The sequence below is a fragment of the Rosa chinensis genome, chromosome 2 (genome assembly GCF_002994745.2).
Source record: "Rosa chinensis cultivar Old Blush chromosome 2, RchiOBHm-V2, whole genome shotgun sequence".
NCBI classification, from domain to species: domain Eukaryota; kingdom Viridiplantae; phylum Streptophyta; class Magnoliopsida; order Rosales; family Rosaceae; genus Rosa; species Rosa chinensis.
The window spans coordinates 87,429,546-87,444,838 of NC_037089.1; the positions used below are offsets into that span (position 1 = coordinate 87,429,546).

The 15,293-nt window shown below is 36.2% G+C and overlaps 1 protein-coding gene across 1 annotated transcript; it reads left to right on the forward strand.

Annotated features, from left to right (window-relative positions):
- The first annotated feature begins 7,820 nt into the window (after window positions 1-7,820).
- Window positions 7,821-11,804, forward strand: LOC112187338 (UPF0481 protein At3g47200). Its single transcript, XM_024326089.2, has 2 exons — window positions 7,821-7,892; window positions 10,155-11,804. The coding sequence occupies exon 2, from the start codon at window positions 10,161-10,163 to the stop codon at window positions 11,631-11,633; it is 1,473 nt and encodes a 490-aa protein (XP_024181857.1). The 5' UTR covers window positions 7,821-7,892; window positions 10,155-10,160; the 3' UTR covers window positions 11,634-11,804.
- The last annotated feature ends 3,489 nt before the right edge of the window (window positions 11,805-15,293 follow it).

A 15,293-nucleotide genomic window follows, 5' to 3' on the forward strand; every position in this document is an offset into this window, starting at 1 on the left:
ATTAAGGAATCAATGGTGTGCAGCTAAAGATATATATATATATATATATATATATTTCCCATGCAATTATGGTCTTTGGTTGATCAATTAAGGAAGTGGAAGATGATTCTCATTAATTGCATGAAGGAGGCACAAGAATCAAGGCTACACATACATATATATTGCAATTAAGGCATAACCATGCTTGATGGCAATCAACAGAAGATGCTGCATGCATGAGTACGTGGGCTATATATATATATTGCATGGGTGGTTGGATGGCAGATGACTCAACTACGGAGTCCCCGCGACGAGGGCTCGCAACTATATATAAATAATTAATGCATATCCTACAGTTCCCTGAAGAGGAAGATTACGTCTGAGACTCTAAGAGACAATTAATCTTTGCCTATATTCTAGCGACGACAGAAGTGGATAGTTATTACCCACAATAATATCAGAATTGTTAAGAGTTTTGATTTGATTCAAGGCCAATAACTGTGGCCTAAAATATAGTATTTCATTCATATTTGGAAAGTGAATCTGCAGCAGCCTATATATAGAGGCTAAAGACGATACAGAAAAAGACCTCTCTCTGAAATCAATCAATCCCTCGGATTATCAAGCCTCCCCGGAGCAGACCTTCAACCTTGTTGAAACCCGGTGACCGCGCGCCAGTCCTAGTCTCCTCGCGAGCCGACTGTCAGCTTCACCAGATCAACCCGGCGACCGTACTTCCAGTCCCAGTCTCCTCGCGAGCCGACTGCCAGTACTACTGCCACCGATACAACCAGTGAAGCAAGGGTAACGCCCTCGCACCCAGCGAAGCTAAAGTCACGCTTTAGCAAAACCCGTGCTTTCCCCAACTTCCCAGTGATTGCTCTGCTCAGCCTTCAACGTTGAGTATCGATACGGTGAACGCAAAGATACCACAACCAAAGCCCTTACCCGTGTAAGGCAAGAAGTCCTTTTCCGAAAGGCAAGAAAAGAACCCTGTGACGAGGTTGGTGCTCTCCTCGTCCACAGCGCTTGAAGAAGAAGTCAGGTCACGGGACTACCCCAACGACTGCACCCCGCGGTGCTGGCACGCCTGCGCAACCACTCGCTCAAAAGAGACTGTTTGCACACCAGCTGGTTTTGGAGCCAAACACGTGCAAATTTCTTTTACATTTTTTTTTTCTTGAACCCTACAAATTTTTAACTATTAAACCTACTAATATATTTGTTAATGGAATATTCTAGATTTTATTAATTTGGTAGGAATAATATAAAATGCAGATATCAACGAGTGTGCGAGCGAGAAGTTAAATCCTTGCTCAAGCTCGGCCACATGCATCAACAACCCTGGAGGTGTCACCTGCACTTGCTCGGAAGGATACATAGGAGACGGAAAGGAAGCCGGAACTGGTTGCACCCATCAATTCAGTCGGCAACTAAAACTTCTTGTTATTGCATTTGGTAAGTAACATGCAATATCAACTTCTTTTAGCGAATCTCGCATTCATTACTATTGCTAGTGTTGTGGCCTGATTTAAGAAACTTGTTGGGGACTTAATTCATTAAATAAAAGGGAAATTCGTTCAAACAGTGTCTGAACTTTTCCAGACTATTAATTTTCATACCTATATTTTGAAAAATGTCATAATGGTACCTGAAGTTTTGGCCCCGACCTAATTTCTGTACCTAGCAACAGTAAAGTCGTCAAGGGCGTTAAATTTTGAGGGGTAAATCTGGAACTTCAGGTATTCTCAAGGGAAAATCTTCTAAACAGTGTCTGAACTTTTCCAGACTATTAATTTTCATACCTATACTTTGAAAAATATCAAAATGGTACCTGACGATTTAAGCCCGACCGAATATTCATACCTAGGAACAGTAAAACGGTTGACTCCGTTGAACAGTACCAGAAAAGTATGCCAATAACTACCATGCCCAATACGAGATTCAAATACCAATATCAACATGGTATACCTAGATCTAAATATTCATATACCCGTATCCAGAAGAACTCAGGAAGATCGGCGTACGATGCCAGACCACCGCCAACAGCCGTGCTCAGACCCATACTTGATCGGAACCTGACCTTTATCTACATCGATGACCTGAATTCGGAATCGTCCTCCGACACCCCAAAACCTGACTTAGGGTCCCGCGTCAAAGCTGTCTAGCAGATTGCCCAAACTACGACATCCCGTTGTGACAGAGATCGGAATCGCTTCGCCATTCCATTTCCGACAGAGATCGGACCCAGACTAGACCCAAAGTGGAATTACCAAAATTTCAGATTCCTTTGCTATCAGACTCGTCGGATTCCAACCTAAAGCATTGAAATTTCCTTGTGCATCCACCCGAATAATCTCCATGATTCCAATTATCTGGTGAACTAAGCTTAAAACCGAGCAAACACTTGCAAACCAAACCATTTTTGCTGTTATAGCTACCAAAATTTCCACATGCATCTACCTAATCACGACTTTCTTTCCTTCTTCTCTGTTGTCTTCTCCCAAACCCATCAAAAAAAGAAAAATTGAAATTGATTTCAGCTGCAAATAATTGAATTTGATTTTTTGGATTGTGGGTTTTGGGATTTTTGATTGAAATCGAAGCAGAGAAGATGCTGGAGAAGATCGCGTTGCCGGCGAAGCCATCACTGAGAGGGAATAATTGGGTGGTTGACGCCTCACATTGTGGATTCGATCTGTAATAGCGAATTCCAACATATCTTCTAGTACCAGAGCTTCTGTTAGGAGTAAAGAACCCGAGTTCAATTTTTTCTCCTGATAGAAAACTGAGGTAGGTAGCTGAGTTCTGCGGCTCTCAACTGAGGTAAGACGAAGACCTTTGACTTCGAGGTCTGGGGGGCAATATTTGAACCCAACGGTAGTTATTGACATACTTTTCTGGTACTGTTCAACAGAGTCAACCGTTTTACTGTTCCTAGGTATGAATATTCGGTCGGGCTTAAATCGTCAGGTACCATTTTGATATTTTTCAAAGTATAGGTATGAAAATTAATAGTCTGGAAAAGTTCAAACACTGTTTAGAAGATTTTCCCTTGAGAATACCTGAAGTTCCATATTTACCCCTCAAAATTTAACGCCGTTGACGACTTTACTGTTGCTAGGTACGGAAATTGGGTCGAGGCCAAAACTTCAGGTACCATTATGACATTTTTCAAAGTATAGGTATGAAAATTAATAGTCTGGAAAAGTTCAGACACTGTTTGGACGAATTTCCCTAAATAAAAAGAAATTTATTTTGCTTCTAAGCAAATCTCGCATTCATCAATATGGTTACTGTTATTGCACAGTTTTAGGAAATTAATTATTTAATTTGATCGATGAAAGTTGCCAAACAGACAAAATTACTATAATCCTGTTTTTACTTTACTCTCATTGACGTTTATTTTACTTGTCATTGATCGAGCAGGTATTTGCATGGGCATTTTGGTGCTAGTGACAGTAGGTTTTTGGATTTATTTAGTTGAAAAGAGGAGAAGACTCATCAAACTCAAACGCATGTTCTTTGAACAAAACGGTGGAATTTTGTTACAACAACACCTCAACTTGTCCCGTCATAAACCATCCATTGAGATAATGAAAATATTTAGTTCAGACGAGCTCATAAAGGCTACCAACAATTATGACAAGAGTAACATTCTTGGCCAAGGAGGCAATGGAACAGTTTACAAGGGAGTCCTACGAGGCAACAAAATTGTAGCCATTAAAAGGTCCAAGGCTTGTGACCGAAGCCAAATTGGAGAATTCATCAACGAGGGAATTGTGCTTTCCCAAGTCAATCACCGCAATGTGGTTAAACTATTGGGTTGTTGTTTGGAGACAGAAGTTCCGGTGCTTGTTTATGAATTCATCACAAATGGAACTCTTGCAAGCCACCTTCATCCTAATCAAAGTCAGCCGTTGTCAATTACATTGTCATGGCAAATGCGTCTCAAAATCGCAGCTGAAATTGCTGGAGCGCTTGCATACTTGCACTGTGAAACTTGCATGCCAATTATACATAGAGATGTGAAGACTTCTAATGTACTGTTAGATGATAATTTCACAGCGAAGGTCGCCGATTTTGGAGCTTCAAGGCTTGTTCCTCTTGGTCAAACTCAATTGACCACTTTATTGCAAGGAACAATTGGATATTTAGATCCAGAATACTTGTATAATAGCCAGTTGACAGATAAAAGTGATGTTTTTAGTTTTGGAGTTATTCTAGCGGAGCTACTAACAGGAAAGACGCCATTAATATTCGAAGAGGGTCGAAAAGCAACGGTCAACTTGGCAGTGTACTTTGTTTCTTGTGTGGAAGAGGAAAGCTTGCATGAAATTCTCGACGATCAAGTGGCCATGGATGATCAAGTCTTTGAGGTGCTAAAGCAAGTGGCTAGCGTTGCGGTGATGTGTTTAAGGACAAAAAGGGAGGAAAGACCTGCTATGAAGGAAGTTGCAGCAGAGCTAGAAATATTGTCAAAAATGTGAGATTAGCAGGTTCCAGCTTCTTCTTGTTGCATTTGGTAAGTAAAACTTTTCGTCCTTTAGATAAAAAAAAAAAAATAAATAAAAACTTTCACTACATCCATGCCATTTCATTGGTTTTCAATATGTGTTTAACTAGCTCCTTATTACATAATTGTAATAGTTTAGGAAAAATTGAAAAAGAAATTCTAGCAATCTTTTACAACATATCTTCTTCCATTTTTCGTTCATTTTTTTATAATACGATGATTGTTCACTAATAAATAATTTCTTAGAGATCAATTACAAACAATAGAATTAATGGTGGCCCAAAATGGTGGACACGTAGCTCAAATTAATGGTGATTATACTCCTGCTTCTCAACATAACTATTCACAGCAGCAAGGGTTCTCCAGTAACAATGGTGCCTACAGGAATATGACACTACAGCAAGGATCATTATTTCAAGCAACAAATAACTCATTTTCTAATGGAGGCTAGCTACTCAACATCAGATGGTTGTGCTCGCCACAACACAATGTGGGATCTTATCAAAAATCAAGAAACTCAAACTCAGAAGACAATCATGGAAGCTACCCCCGCTTCCCAAACAATAGGAGCTTCAACAAGCTAGATTAATACTAATGGCTCAACCAGGTACAACATTGGTACTCAGACAAATACTCAGAACTATGGAAACTCTATTGTTTGCCAAATCTGTGACAAATTAGGACATGAAGCCTGCAACTGCTACTACAGAAATTCTCAATCTCAACATGATGGTTCAAGCTCTATTGTTGAACGGCAAGCAGTGGCTACTTTCCTCACTTCTAAACCAATGCCAGTCTCCAATGCCACCCCAACAAGTTATTACTTTGCCTTGCCAAGTGATATTACTTCTCGATCAAAAGGTGTTATTCCCTTGCAAATTACAGCTGCACCTCAGTTATCCATTCCTTCTCATTCTCCTTTAATATCCTACAGTTCTTCAATCACTTCAGTTCCCTCTAAATGGAAACAAGCTATACTTGAAGAAATTGACACTTTGTTGATACAAGGCACTTGGCAGCTTCCCTGTACTCCTCCTGAAAGACTTCTTCTGAACTGTAGGCAGGCTTATCGGCCTATGGAGCTATGGTGATCACTTCCCCTCCTTCGTCCAAGTTGAAACAAGCATTTTTTGCTGCACTCTTCTAACTCTTTTTTCTGCTGCAATCTGATGTTCGTATCACACCCATCAGCTTGAGGGGGGATGTTAAAGTCAATGAAGAAAATGTGAGCCAAAGTCATTGTTCCAGTCAAGTAAACGAGGTAGCTCAGCAGTGAAATACTGTATATGCTAAGCAAGTTTGTTAGATTGTTAAGCAGATTGGTTAGAAGGATAAGATTTCCAGATTAGAGAATCAGTTTCATTTTCTTCCTCTTAATTCTTACAGCAACACAGTGTACAAATACCAGTTTTATAATACCAAATATTCTTCGTCTTTTTCCTCTGTTCTTTAGCTTAGGGCTTAACTTTTTCACCATGATCAAAATTTCTAGCATATAAGAATGACAAAAACATGTTATAAGAGACTAACTGAGGACATCCAAATCAAACATAATTTAGAGCCATTTGAATGTAATCCATTAAATCTATGATTAACTTTGGGAGGGGGGAAAAAAAAACGTCTTCCATTAAATAAAATTACCTTAATGTTTGCTGTACCAGGTTCGTCCTTGTTAGTTCTGTGACTTTGTCTGGCTGAGATATGCTTTGTTAAATTGCTTAATGGGGTTTCTTCCCTCTCTGTTGCTATATATGCAGCTCTTGGTTCTGTTAGACCTTGTTAAGCACTAAAATTCCCTGTTTCAATGGAAGAATTAAGATCTCTCTTGTTAATTGCTGAAGATGAGATTAATCAATCTGTGAAGTCCATTTCTTTATCTTTGGAGGCTATGGCTGCATCTGATGATAATTTCAGAGGTACTTTATCTTCTCATTCTTTGAATAATAGTTGTTTACCTAATTCCGAAATGGTTAGCTCATCTACTACACCTGCTGCTATCATTTCAAACACTAATGCTCTTACAAGCAATTCTTCAATACCTGTTACTCAAATTGGTTGTGTGCTTCAACCGACTGTTATATCTACCACACCTGGGTATGTTTCTACATCAACTCATGCTACCAGTGCTGTACATGCCTCTAATACTATGATGTTTACAAGTAGTGTTGCATCTTACTACTTTCTGTTTTCTTTAAATTGAGGCATCTTACTATTCATTTTGAAGTATCACATAAGTTGGTAGATATCACATTTGGATGTTGGCTCTGTCATCGAAGCATACAACAGTTCTTGCTAATTGATTGTTGGCTCCTGCCTGTGCTACAAGCGGACTGAAATGGGAGGCAATGGCTGCAATAAGCTGTTCCTGGCTTGGTGAAGCAGAAGAGAAGTACATCATCATGTTGGTCTGCTGCAAATTCAGTTGCTGTGGATGAAGGAGCTGGTATAGATCTTCAGTTCTTCAGTTCTTCATCTTTTCTTTTTTATTCCCATTCCTAACAACTGATGAATGTTCAAAACTTCTAATTGTTCTTGTTTCATCTGTCATGCCTTTTTAAATTTTCACATTTGGAAACTTGGAATGTGATTATAAATTGCATTGACATTCCATTGTATTGGAATTGTGTTTGAACTTTGAAATTTGAAAATCTAAAGAAACAGGGTTTTTGGCAAATCAAAAAAATAAGACAGGTTTTTTGGGCCAGAAAGCCTGATATGTGGGCTCTAATGAAACGGACCGGTCTCTATTGGGACAGTCACTGGTTTTGGGCCCAAACAGTATATTTCAGTCCGATTTCAGACTTAGTGAAAATCAGATTGGGCCTGGCCTGTGCCCAGACCTAATGGGATGTACACTAAGCTCACTCGTGACTTTTGAATACGCTAGAAGCTCTCCAATAATGCAACATGCAAGTACCAGTGTTTATTTAGCTGTCAGCTGTTTTTTCCGATGTCGCTCTCCGTTGCGGGCTTCATTAAGGCATACAAGTGCAGAGCATCTTCTTCTTTATTTGTCAACATCTCCATTGGAGTTGGAAATGTTCCGAGTTCTGACCACGTACAATTCGTGGGCCGCACTTTTTATTTTTTTGCTTTTACATATATTCTTATTCTCTGACAAAAAAAAAAAAAGCGTTGGAATTTTTTATTCAAAAGAGTTGGAATTTTTCTTTGCGTTTGGAATGAGAAAGAAATATGTTATGGGCTTTGCTTGTGCAATTGAAAATTATAATATTCTCTGTACACCTTTGCTTCCTGTGTGTTTGAAGATATATAGTTTTGCATTCTATATATAGTTCTATATGGTACATTCACACTAAAAGAGTCTGTTATCTTCTTCCATTAATACTAGGCCCCTTTTCTTGCTGAATGATCCTGCAACTTGTCTGATTTTCAGGTACATGTTTATCTTCCCTTTTTTTTATTTCAACATTTTAAGTCGGGCAATTTGTCTATCTATGCTATTATGAACAGATTAATGAGGTTTTAATTACCTAAATTTAACGTGCATAAAGGCATGCATGGCCTTAACCTTAATGGGCAAGTTCATTGCACATATTAACATATAGAATGATTTAATTAACGTGTCAAGATTATGAATTTGGTATCCGGTCATTCATCGGATACGGGTGGTAAAGATCAGAGCCTTATATGTAGGGCTTTAATTTTTGTATTTGTAATTCTAGTCTCAAACAACTACTTATGCATGTAAACTCTTAATTGTAGTCTACGTATAAATATGTGTGTGTGTGTGGATTATCTAAAATATCCTTTAGTCTAGAAAATAATAATTTGTAATGAAATCTTCTAAAATAGTTATAATAAAATACAAGGAGCAGAAAATTTGAATAAGTGACAATTATAAGGAGCCTTTATTCACAATTCACACGTGCATTGCATGTATATAAGTTAGTATATGTTAGATCAAATTGTATTCATTTTTCTAACTTTTTGACTAAAACCTAAGTGTTTCAATTTTTGTATTGAAAAAAAAAAGTGAACTGTACATTACTCAATCAGAGTGGTACAATTCAAATTAGTTAGCATGCCATTTTAAAAATTACAAAAAAATGTAAGTCAAATGGTACATAAACAATCCTAAAACTTCAAAAATTACAGAAAATGTCAGTCAAGTGGCCGGTACAATATGTAGATTCTTTCCCTTCATATTTTCACACACACACACAGATACACATATATGAAGTAGGATTATACATATTTATCAATCCATTGTCTATAGTAGTTTGTCATTAATAATATTAGAAATAACTCCTTATTTTCAAAAAAAATTATGTCTGCTTTAGTCATGCTGGCTTCATTGTTGTTATTGTCATGCTGAAGTGTATATTCGTTAACAGTCTTTGCTGACTGTTTGATGTAATATTGAAGTATCCATGATGAAGCTGATTCATTTGATTAAAAAAAAACTTTGCTGAGTTCTTATTTTCAAAACTTTTCTTGTCCACTTCAGTCATGTTGGCTTCATTATTGTTCTTGTCATGTTGAAGTTAGTACTTTGTTAATAGTCTTTGCCGAGTCTTTGATGTAATATTGAAGTACTTTTGATGAAATTGATTGATTTGATAAAAAAAAAATATATATAAAATAAAAACTTTTTAATCTAAAACATTTTGGGTTTAAAACTTTTCATCAATGGCCTACGCGGTACAATCCTTATAAGTTATAATATATAAACACTAGAACAAAACACACCCGATGGGTGTGAATAATTATTAATTAAATAGATATGGAAAAGCTTTTTTCAAAATAAGTGGGGAGTTATTACAGATAGTGGGAAGTTTTGTTTTAGAGATGGAAATGCATGCACATAGTGGGTAAGTGAGAAGTTATCTGCAGATAAGTAAATTATTGTTTTCTTATTTTTTGCAATTTTGATTTTGTTATTTACCTTCTTATCCCTTAGTTATTAAATATAATTTCAAATGAATATATGATGTAAAGATCCATATGTAATTTCATATGCATTTTGGCTAACAAAGGCTCTTCTCTTAATAATAGTATAGATATGGTATATGCATTTACTATTTGTAATTTTCAAATGTTAACTTTTTTCTTTTTTTGAGAAAGTCAAATGTTAACTTTAGTGACTTTTTGTCCAAAAACAAAAAATGTAAACTTTTGTTACTCAATATGTTTACTAGTTTGTAAATTGACTATAGTGGTACCAAACATATTTTTCTCCTATAATCAAAAACTTAAAAGCTATAAAAAAATTTATGTGAAATAGTCCCGCAAATAATATAGTCGCGTCCATTTTAATACACACACACACATTGTACTCTATCTGTCTTTAACTTAATGAAATTCTGTACATGTATTTTCATTTTTTTATTAAAAGACCATATACAATTAAGTACGGGTTGTACATCAACATAATTCAAATTAGGGAGCACACTTAAGAATTTTTTTAGTGGAATGGAAACAATCCAAACGAGAACTAATTTAAACTTTTTACTTTCCAATAATTTCGTATCTATTGTGATATATATCTTATTCGGATTGTATTGATCTCAGTAAAATTGATATTATTTGATTTAAAAAATCAAAATTTATAAACTTCACTTTAAATAAAAATTAGAAAACCATAGATGAATTCCTTATAAATTATATAATAACTCAAGAAAACTTGTTTTTTCAGCATAATATGAGCAACTTAGATCAGATCCAATACGAAGGCATGGGAGGTACCAGTGATATAGAAAAGGGTGAAGTGGATGAAAGCGTTCCAGTTCATCTAGAACGTAAAGGTCATTCTCAAAAGAAAAAAAAACAACGTAAAGGTATGACTGTTGAAGAAAGGAAAAGAACCTTCAATTTAGAGATTTCGGTGGCCGAATCACCTTTGCCTTTTTCATGTTGCATCTTCAGAGTTCCTGAGGTGCTACGAAGACAAAAAAAGGAGGCATACACACCTGACATAGTCTCAATCGGGCCCTTTCATCGAGGTGCTAAAAAATTAAAACTCCTGGAAAATGTGAAAAAATGGTATTTAAAATGTCTTTTCTTACCACAGCGTCAGGGACAGCGCTCGACAGCATTGAGCCTGGATAGCTTGACTGAAAGGATCAAGGTAGAGGAACTGGATAAACGAGCCCGGGGTTGTTATTCAGACCCATGCCATCATCTTGACCAAGACGACTTCATAGAGATGCTTATTCTCGATGGTTGTTTCTTGATAGAATTATTTCGTAAGGCACCTTCTCAACATGAAGACATTCGACAAGATAATGACGACCCTATTTTCAACATGTCTTGTATGCTCGAATATCTGTACCATGATCTTCTGTTGCTAGAAAATCAGCTACCTTGGTTTGTGCTCCAGTATTTCTATAATCTAATTGACAGCGGTAGCTCTAAACTCCTCAGAGAAGTGGTAATCGACTTCTTCAAAGATTCAGTGTCTGATTTCAAAATTTTCAGCACCCGCGATCCTAAGATTGAGATTCTTCACATACTTGATCTGATTAGAACTTCGCTCGTTCATGAACATGAAGTTAAGAATGAAAATGTTCAGCAAAAACAAGACTCAGGGGTCCCTATAACAAATATAAAAAAAGACCTAGTCCACTTGCCACAGAGGATACCTAGTGCTGCTTCTCTTTCAGAGGCGGGAGTTGAATTTAAAAATGGCACCTCAGGTTGCATATTGAACATAAAGTTCGAAAAAGGCGTTTTCACCATTCCTCCTCTGGCTATCGATGAGAGGACGGGTCCTTTGTTCAGGAACCTTATGGCCTACGAACAGTGTTATATCAGTTGCAAACACAAGATAACATCCTACGCGGTTTTGATGGATAACCTCATCGATACGAACGAGGATGTGAATCTTCTATGTGAGAAACATATAGTAGCCAACTGGTTGAGTGCCGATGATGCTGCGAAGTTCTTCAACGATCTATACAATGACACCACAGTGATTGACTTTGTCTACAAGGAACTCTGCGAAAACGTGCATAAATATCACGAAGCTACATGGAACAGGTGGAGAGAGAAACTGAAACGTGATTATTTTGATACACCATGGGCTACTATCTCTTTTTTCGCAGCTTTTGTCCTCCTGGTCCTCACCTTCTTGCAGACCATTTACACAATACAGCCATACTATCATCCTCGTTAATAATGTTGGATGTCACCTATTATATATGTTTCAATCTATTATTTTGTTTGCCTTTCATTTTCTTTCAAGCTTACAAAATAAGGCTTGGCGCGCCATTGCATATGTAATCTATTTTGTTGTTGATATATTATTGTATCTAAAGAGATTCTGAATACTATTCTTCTTGATCATCCTTGAAGTTGTTTGTACTACCTTATACCTTATTGCCAACCATGGCCAAATTTGTTTAAAATTTAATTCCATATAATCTTCGTAATGTTTAAGGATATCTCTATTTTGTGTTTGACCCAAACTCTAGGTTACTTGACCTAGTGGTAATAGGGTTTAATTAGAAGAATCTAGAGATTATCTTTCCTTGTATGATTCTAACTCTATGCATTGTAATCCTCTATATAAAGAGGCCCCTATTATCAATGAGAATACACAACGATTATCTCTCAATTTCTGATTCCCTACAACACGTTATCAGCATGAAGCCCTAACCCTGAAAACTAATATTCGTAGCCTTCAAATCCCAGAAACCTCCGCCGCCCTCCTTGAAGCTCTCACCCCCAGAAGCACAGAACCGGCGGCGCTGTACCCAGAACCGGCCGAAAACCACCTGAACCGGCCCCCGGAAATACCGAAAGCCTTTCTGTCCGGTTCAAAGCCTTCCTCCCAACCTACTGCTGCCATAATCCACCAGTAGCTGCAGCCTGACCCCAGATCACCGGAGCCGAAAAATCACCACCGGAACAGGCCTGGAACCACCTGAATTACCTTCTGATGGAGAATCTCCTAAATATGCTCAGTTATACATATATGACACAAAAAATGAAGTTTCAAATCGTATTAGTGCTATTGATCCTACTCATGTTAATAAAAGTATCCAACCAGACATTGTTAAAGAACTTATTAAAATGTTTGATGAAAATAATGAATTAGTAAAAGAATTTCGAACAATGAGAGACAAATTTGAAAATAATTCTGTACCTTTATTAAATATGAGTATACTTAATCGTCAGCCTACTGATAGTAAGCAATATGAAGAACCAACAAGTGAAGAAATTGGTGGTTTGATAGTTGGTGACATTGGAGAACATAATTCAAATAAGGATATAATTATTGAATCAAATAGTGGACAGTTGCAACGTATTTCTAAAATACATCCAAAATATATGTCACTACAATATCCAATACTTTTCCCATATGGTGAAGATGGATACAAAACAGATTTGCTAATGCAACAAATTATAGAAAATTGTACAAAAAAAAAAAAAGAGTATCAATGCGAGCTTATATTACATATCAAATCCAAGATAGAAATAATAGAATGAGTACTTTATTAAAAGGTGGACGATTATTTCAACAATTTTTAGTTGATGCTTATGTAACCGTTGAAGAAAATCGTTTAGATTGGATTAGAAAAAATCAAAAGAATATCCGAAGTGAAGTTTTTAAAGACATTTGTGCTGCAAATTCAGCTGGAATTAAAAAGGGTTGTGATTTAGGACAAAAAATTATTTTACCAAGTTCTCATACTGGAAGTCCTAGAGATATGATTAATAATTACCAAGATGCTATGGCAATTTGTAGACAATATGGTAATCCTGATTTATTCATAACTTTTACTTGCAATGTCAAATGGCCAGAAATTAAGATAAGACAAACCCAACTATAAAGTCGAGGATAGGCCTGACATAATTTCGAGAATGTTTAAAATAAAATTACAAGATATGATTACTTATATTAAATCTGGACAACCTTTTGGAGAAATTGAAGCACATGTTCATACAATAGAATTTCAAAAAAGAGGACTCCCTCATGCTCATTGATGCGCTTTTGGGAAGCGCGTAATTTAACCCTGAAATATCGTTAGTAGTATAAGCAAATAGGGATCGTTCTATTCCGGGGATTGAGGGTACACTTGTAATTGTGAAACAAATAAAGAAAAGTATTATTTACAAAAATAAAATAAAGAATAAAAATATATACAATTGTATAAACAAATAAAGAATTAAAATAATAAAGTATTATTTACAAAAATAAAATAAAGAATAAATATATACAAGTAAACACAAATAAGGGGGGGATTAGGATTCTTAAAATTAAAATTAAAATAAATAAAATAAAGAAAACATAAAAACATATATACAAGGGTGGAACGCAAGGAACAAAGATCAAAATCAATTCCATGTAATCAAATTCGATTCAAACCCTATAATTGTTCTTCCAAGTCATGAGAGAGGAGTTGATCATGTGAAACATTCGAAAGCAAATGATTTCCCATATTTTACTTTTCAATGCTAATTAACCTAAGCGAAAGCACCTAGATTAATCCTATCAAACATGCAATCAAGCCCTAGAAAGCTAGTCAATCATGACATGTTCAACGCATTAGACATAGAGAAAGGCTATCAACTCAAGTGTACAACTTAGTTATGGAAAAGTCCACCTAATTGCAATCCTCTTCAATTAAATTCGATTCTTGTCCAGAACCTTTACTACTTTTGATTCAAGTTACACAAAACGAAAAGTCGATTTCATGTTCTTAAACCTAGCACCAATTACATGCAAATCCTATAAGTGTCGACCCAAATAAGATAAACATATAAAAGTTTTCTGTAAAGCAAATTTAATCGAACAAACTCACATAAGCAACTTAGAATCACAATCATAGAATTCGAAAACTTTATTTAAACATAGAAATTGGGCTTAAACTTTGCCCTAAACATTATTGTTATCTAGAAACAAGTTCATACGAAATCAAACAAGGAAACCAAAAAGGTTACAAGGAAATTAAAGGAACGAATTACACCGTGAGTGGAGATGGAGATGGAGAGCTAGATGGTTGGATCTTGAATCTTGGAAGCAAGCCTTCAAGGTGGATGATGGAGGATATGATCTTCACGGCTCCTTCTTCTTCTTCCTCTCCTTGCTTGAAAATGCATAAACTTAAAACTAGAGAATGGAGAAGGAAAATGGAAAGGAAATGGAGAGACAAAGAAGATGAGATGGATGAAGGAATTGGTGACTAAGGAAAATGGAGAGGAAATGGTGAGACAAGAAGATGAAATGGATGAAGGAATGTATTTTGAGAGTGAGAGGAGAAGTGTATTTATAGCCCAAAAAATGATGAATGGAGGGTGGAGATGAACATAAATGAAGGGCTAGATATGTTAGACAAATTTGTAAAAAATATCTTCCCACTTGTTTATCACTTGTTCAACTTGAATTGATTTTCCTCCTCAAGATTTTCCACTTGGTTGCAACTTTGATTTTCCTCCTCAAGATTTTCCACTTGCTTGCAACTTTGATTTTCCTCCTCAAGATTTTCCACTTGGTTGCAACTTTGATTTTCCTCCTCAAGATTTTCCACTTGGTTGCAACTTTGATTCTCCTCCTCAAGATTTTCCACTTGGTTGCAACTTTGATTCTCCTCCTCAAGATTTTCCACTTGCTTGGAGGTCCTAAAAATAGAAACTAATAAGAAAAATAGAAACTTTCCTAAAATGAAAAATGGCAACTTACTAAAAATGATAAATAGAAACTACAAAAATATAAACTTTCTACAAATAGGAACTTTCCCAATCAAAAAATGGAAACTTTCCTAAACAGGATTTTAATAAGGAAATAACGTAAGAAATGTAGGGAAATGCAGTTAAAACGTCGCATTAAAAT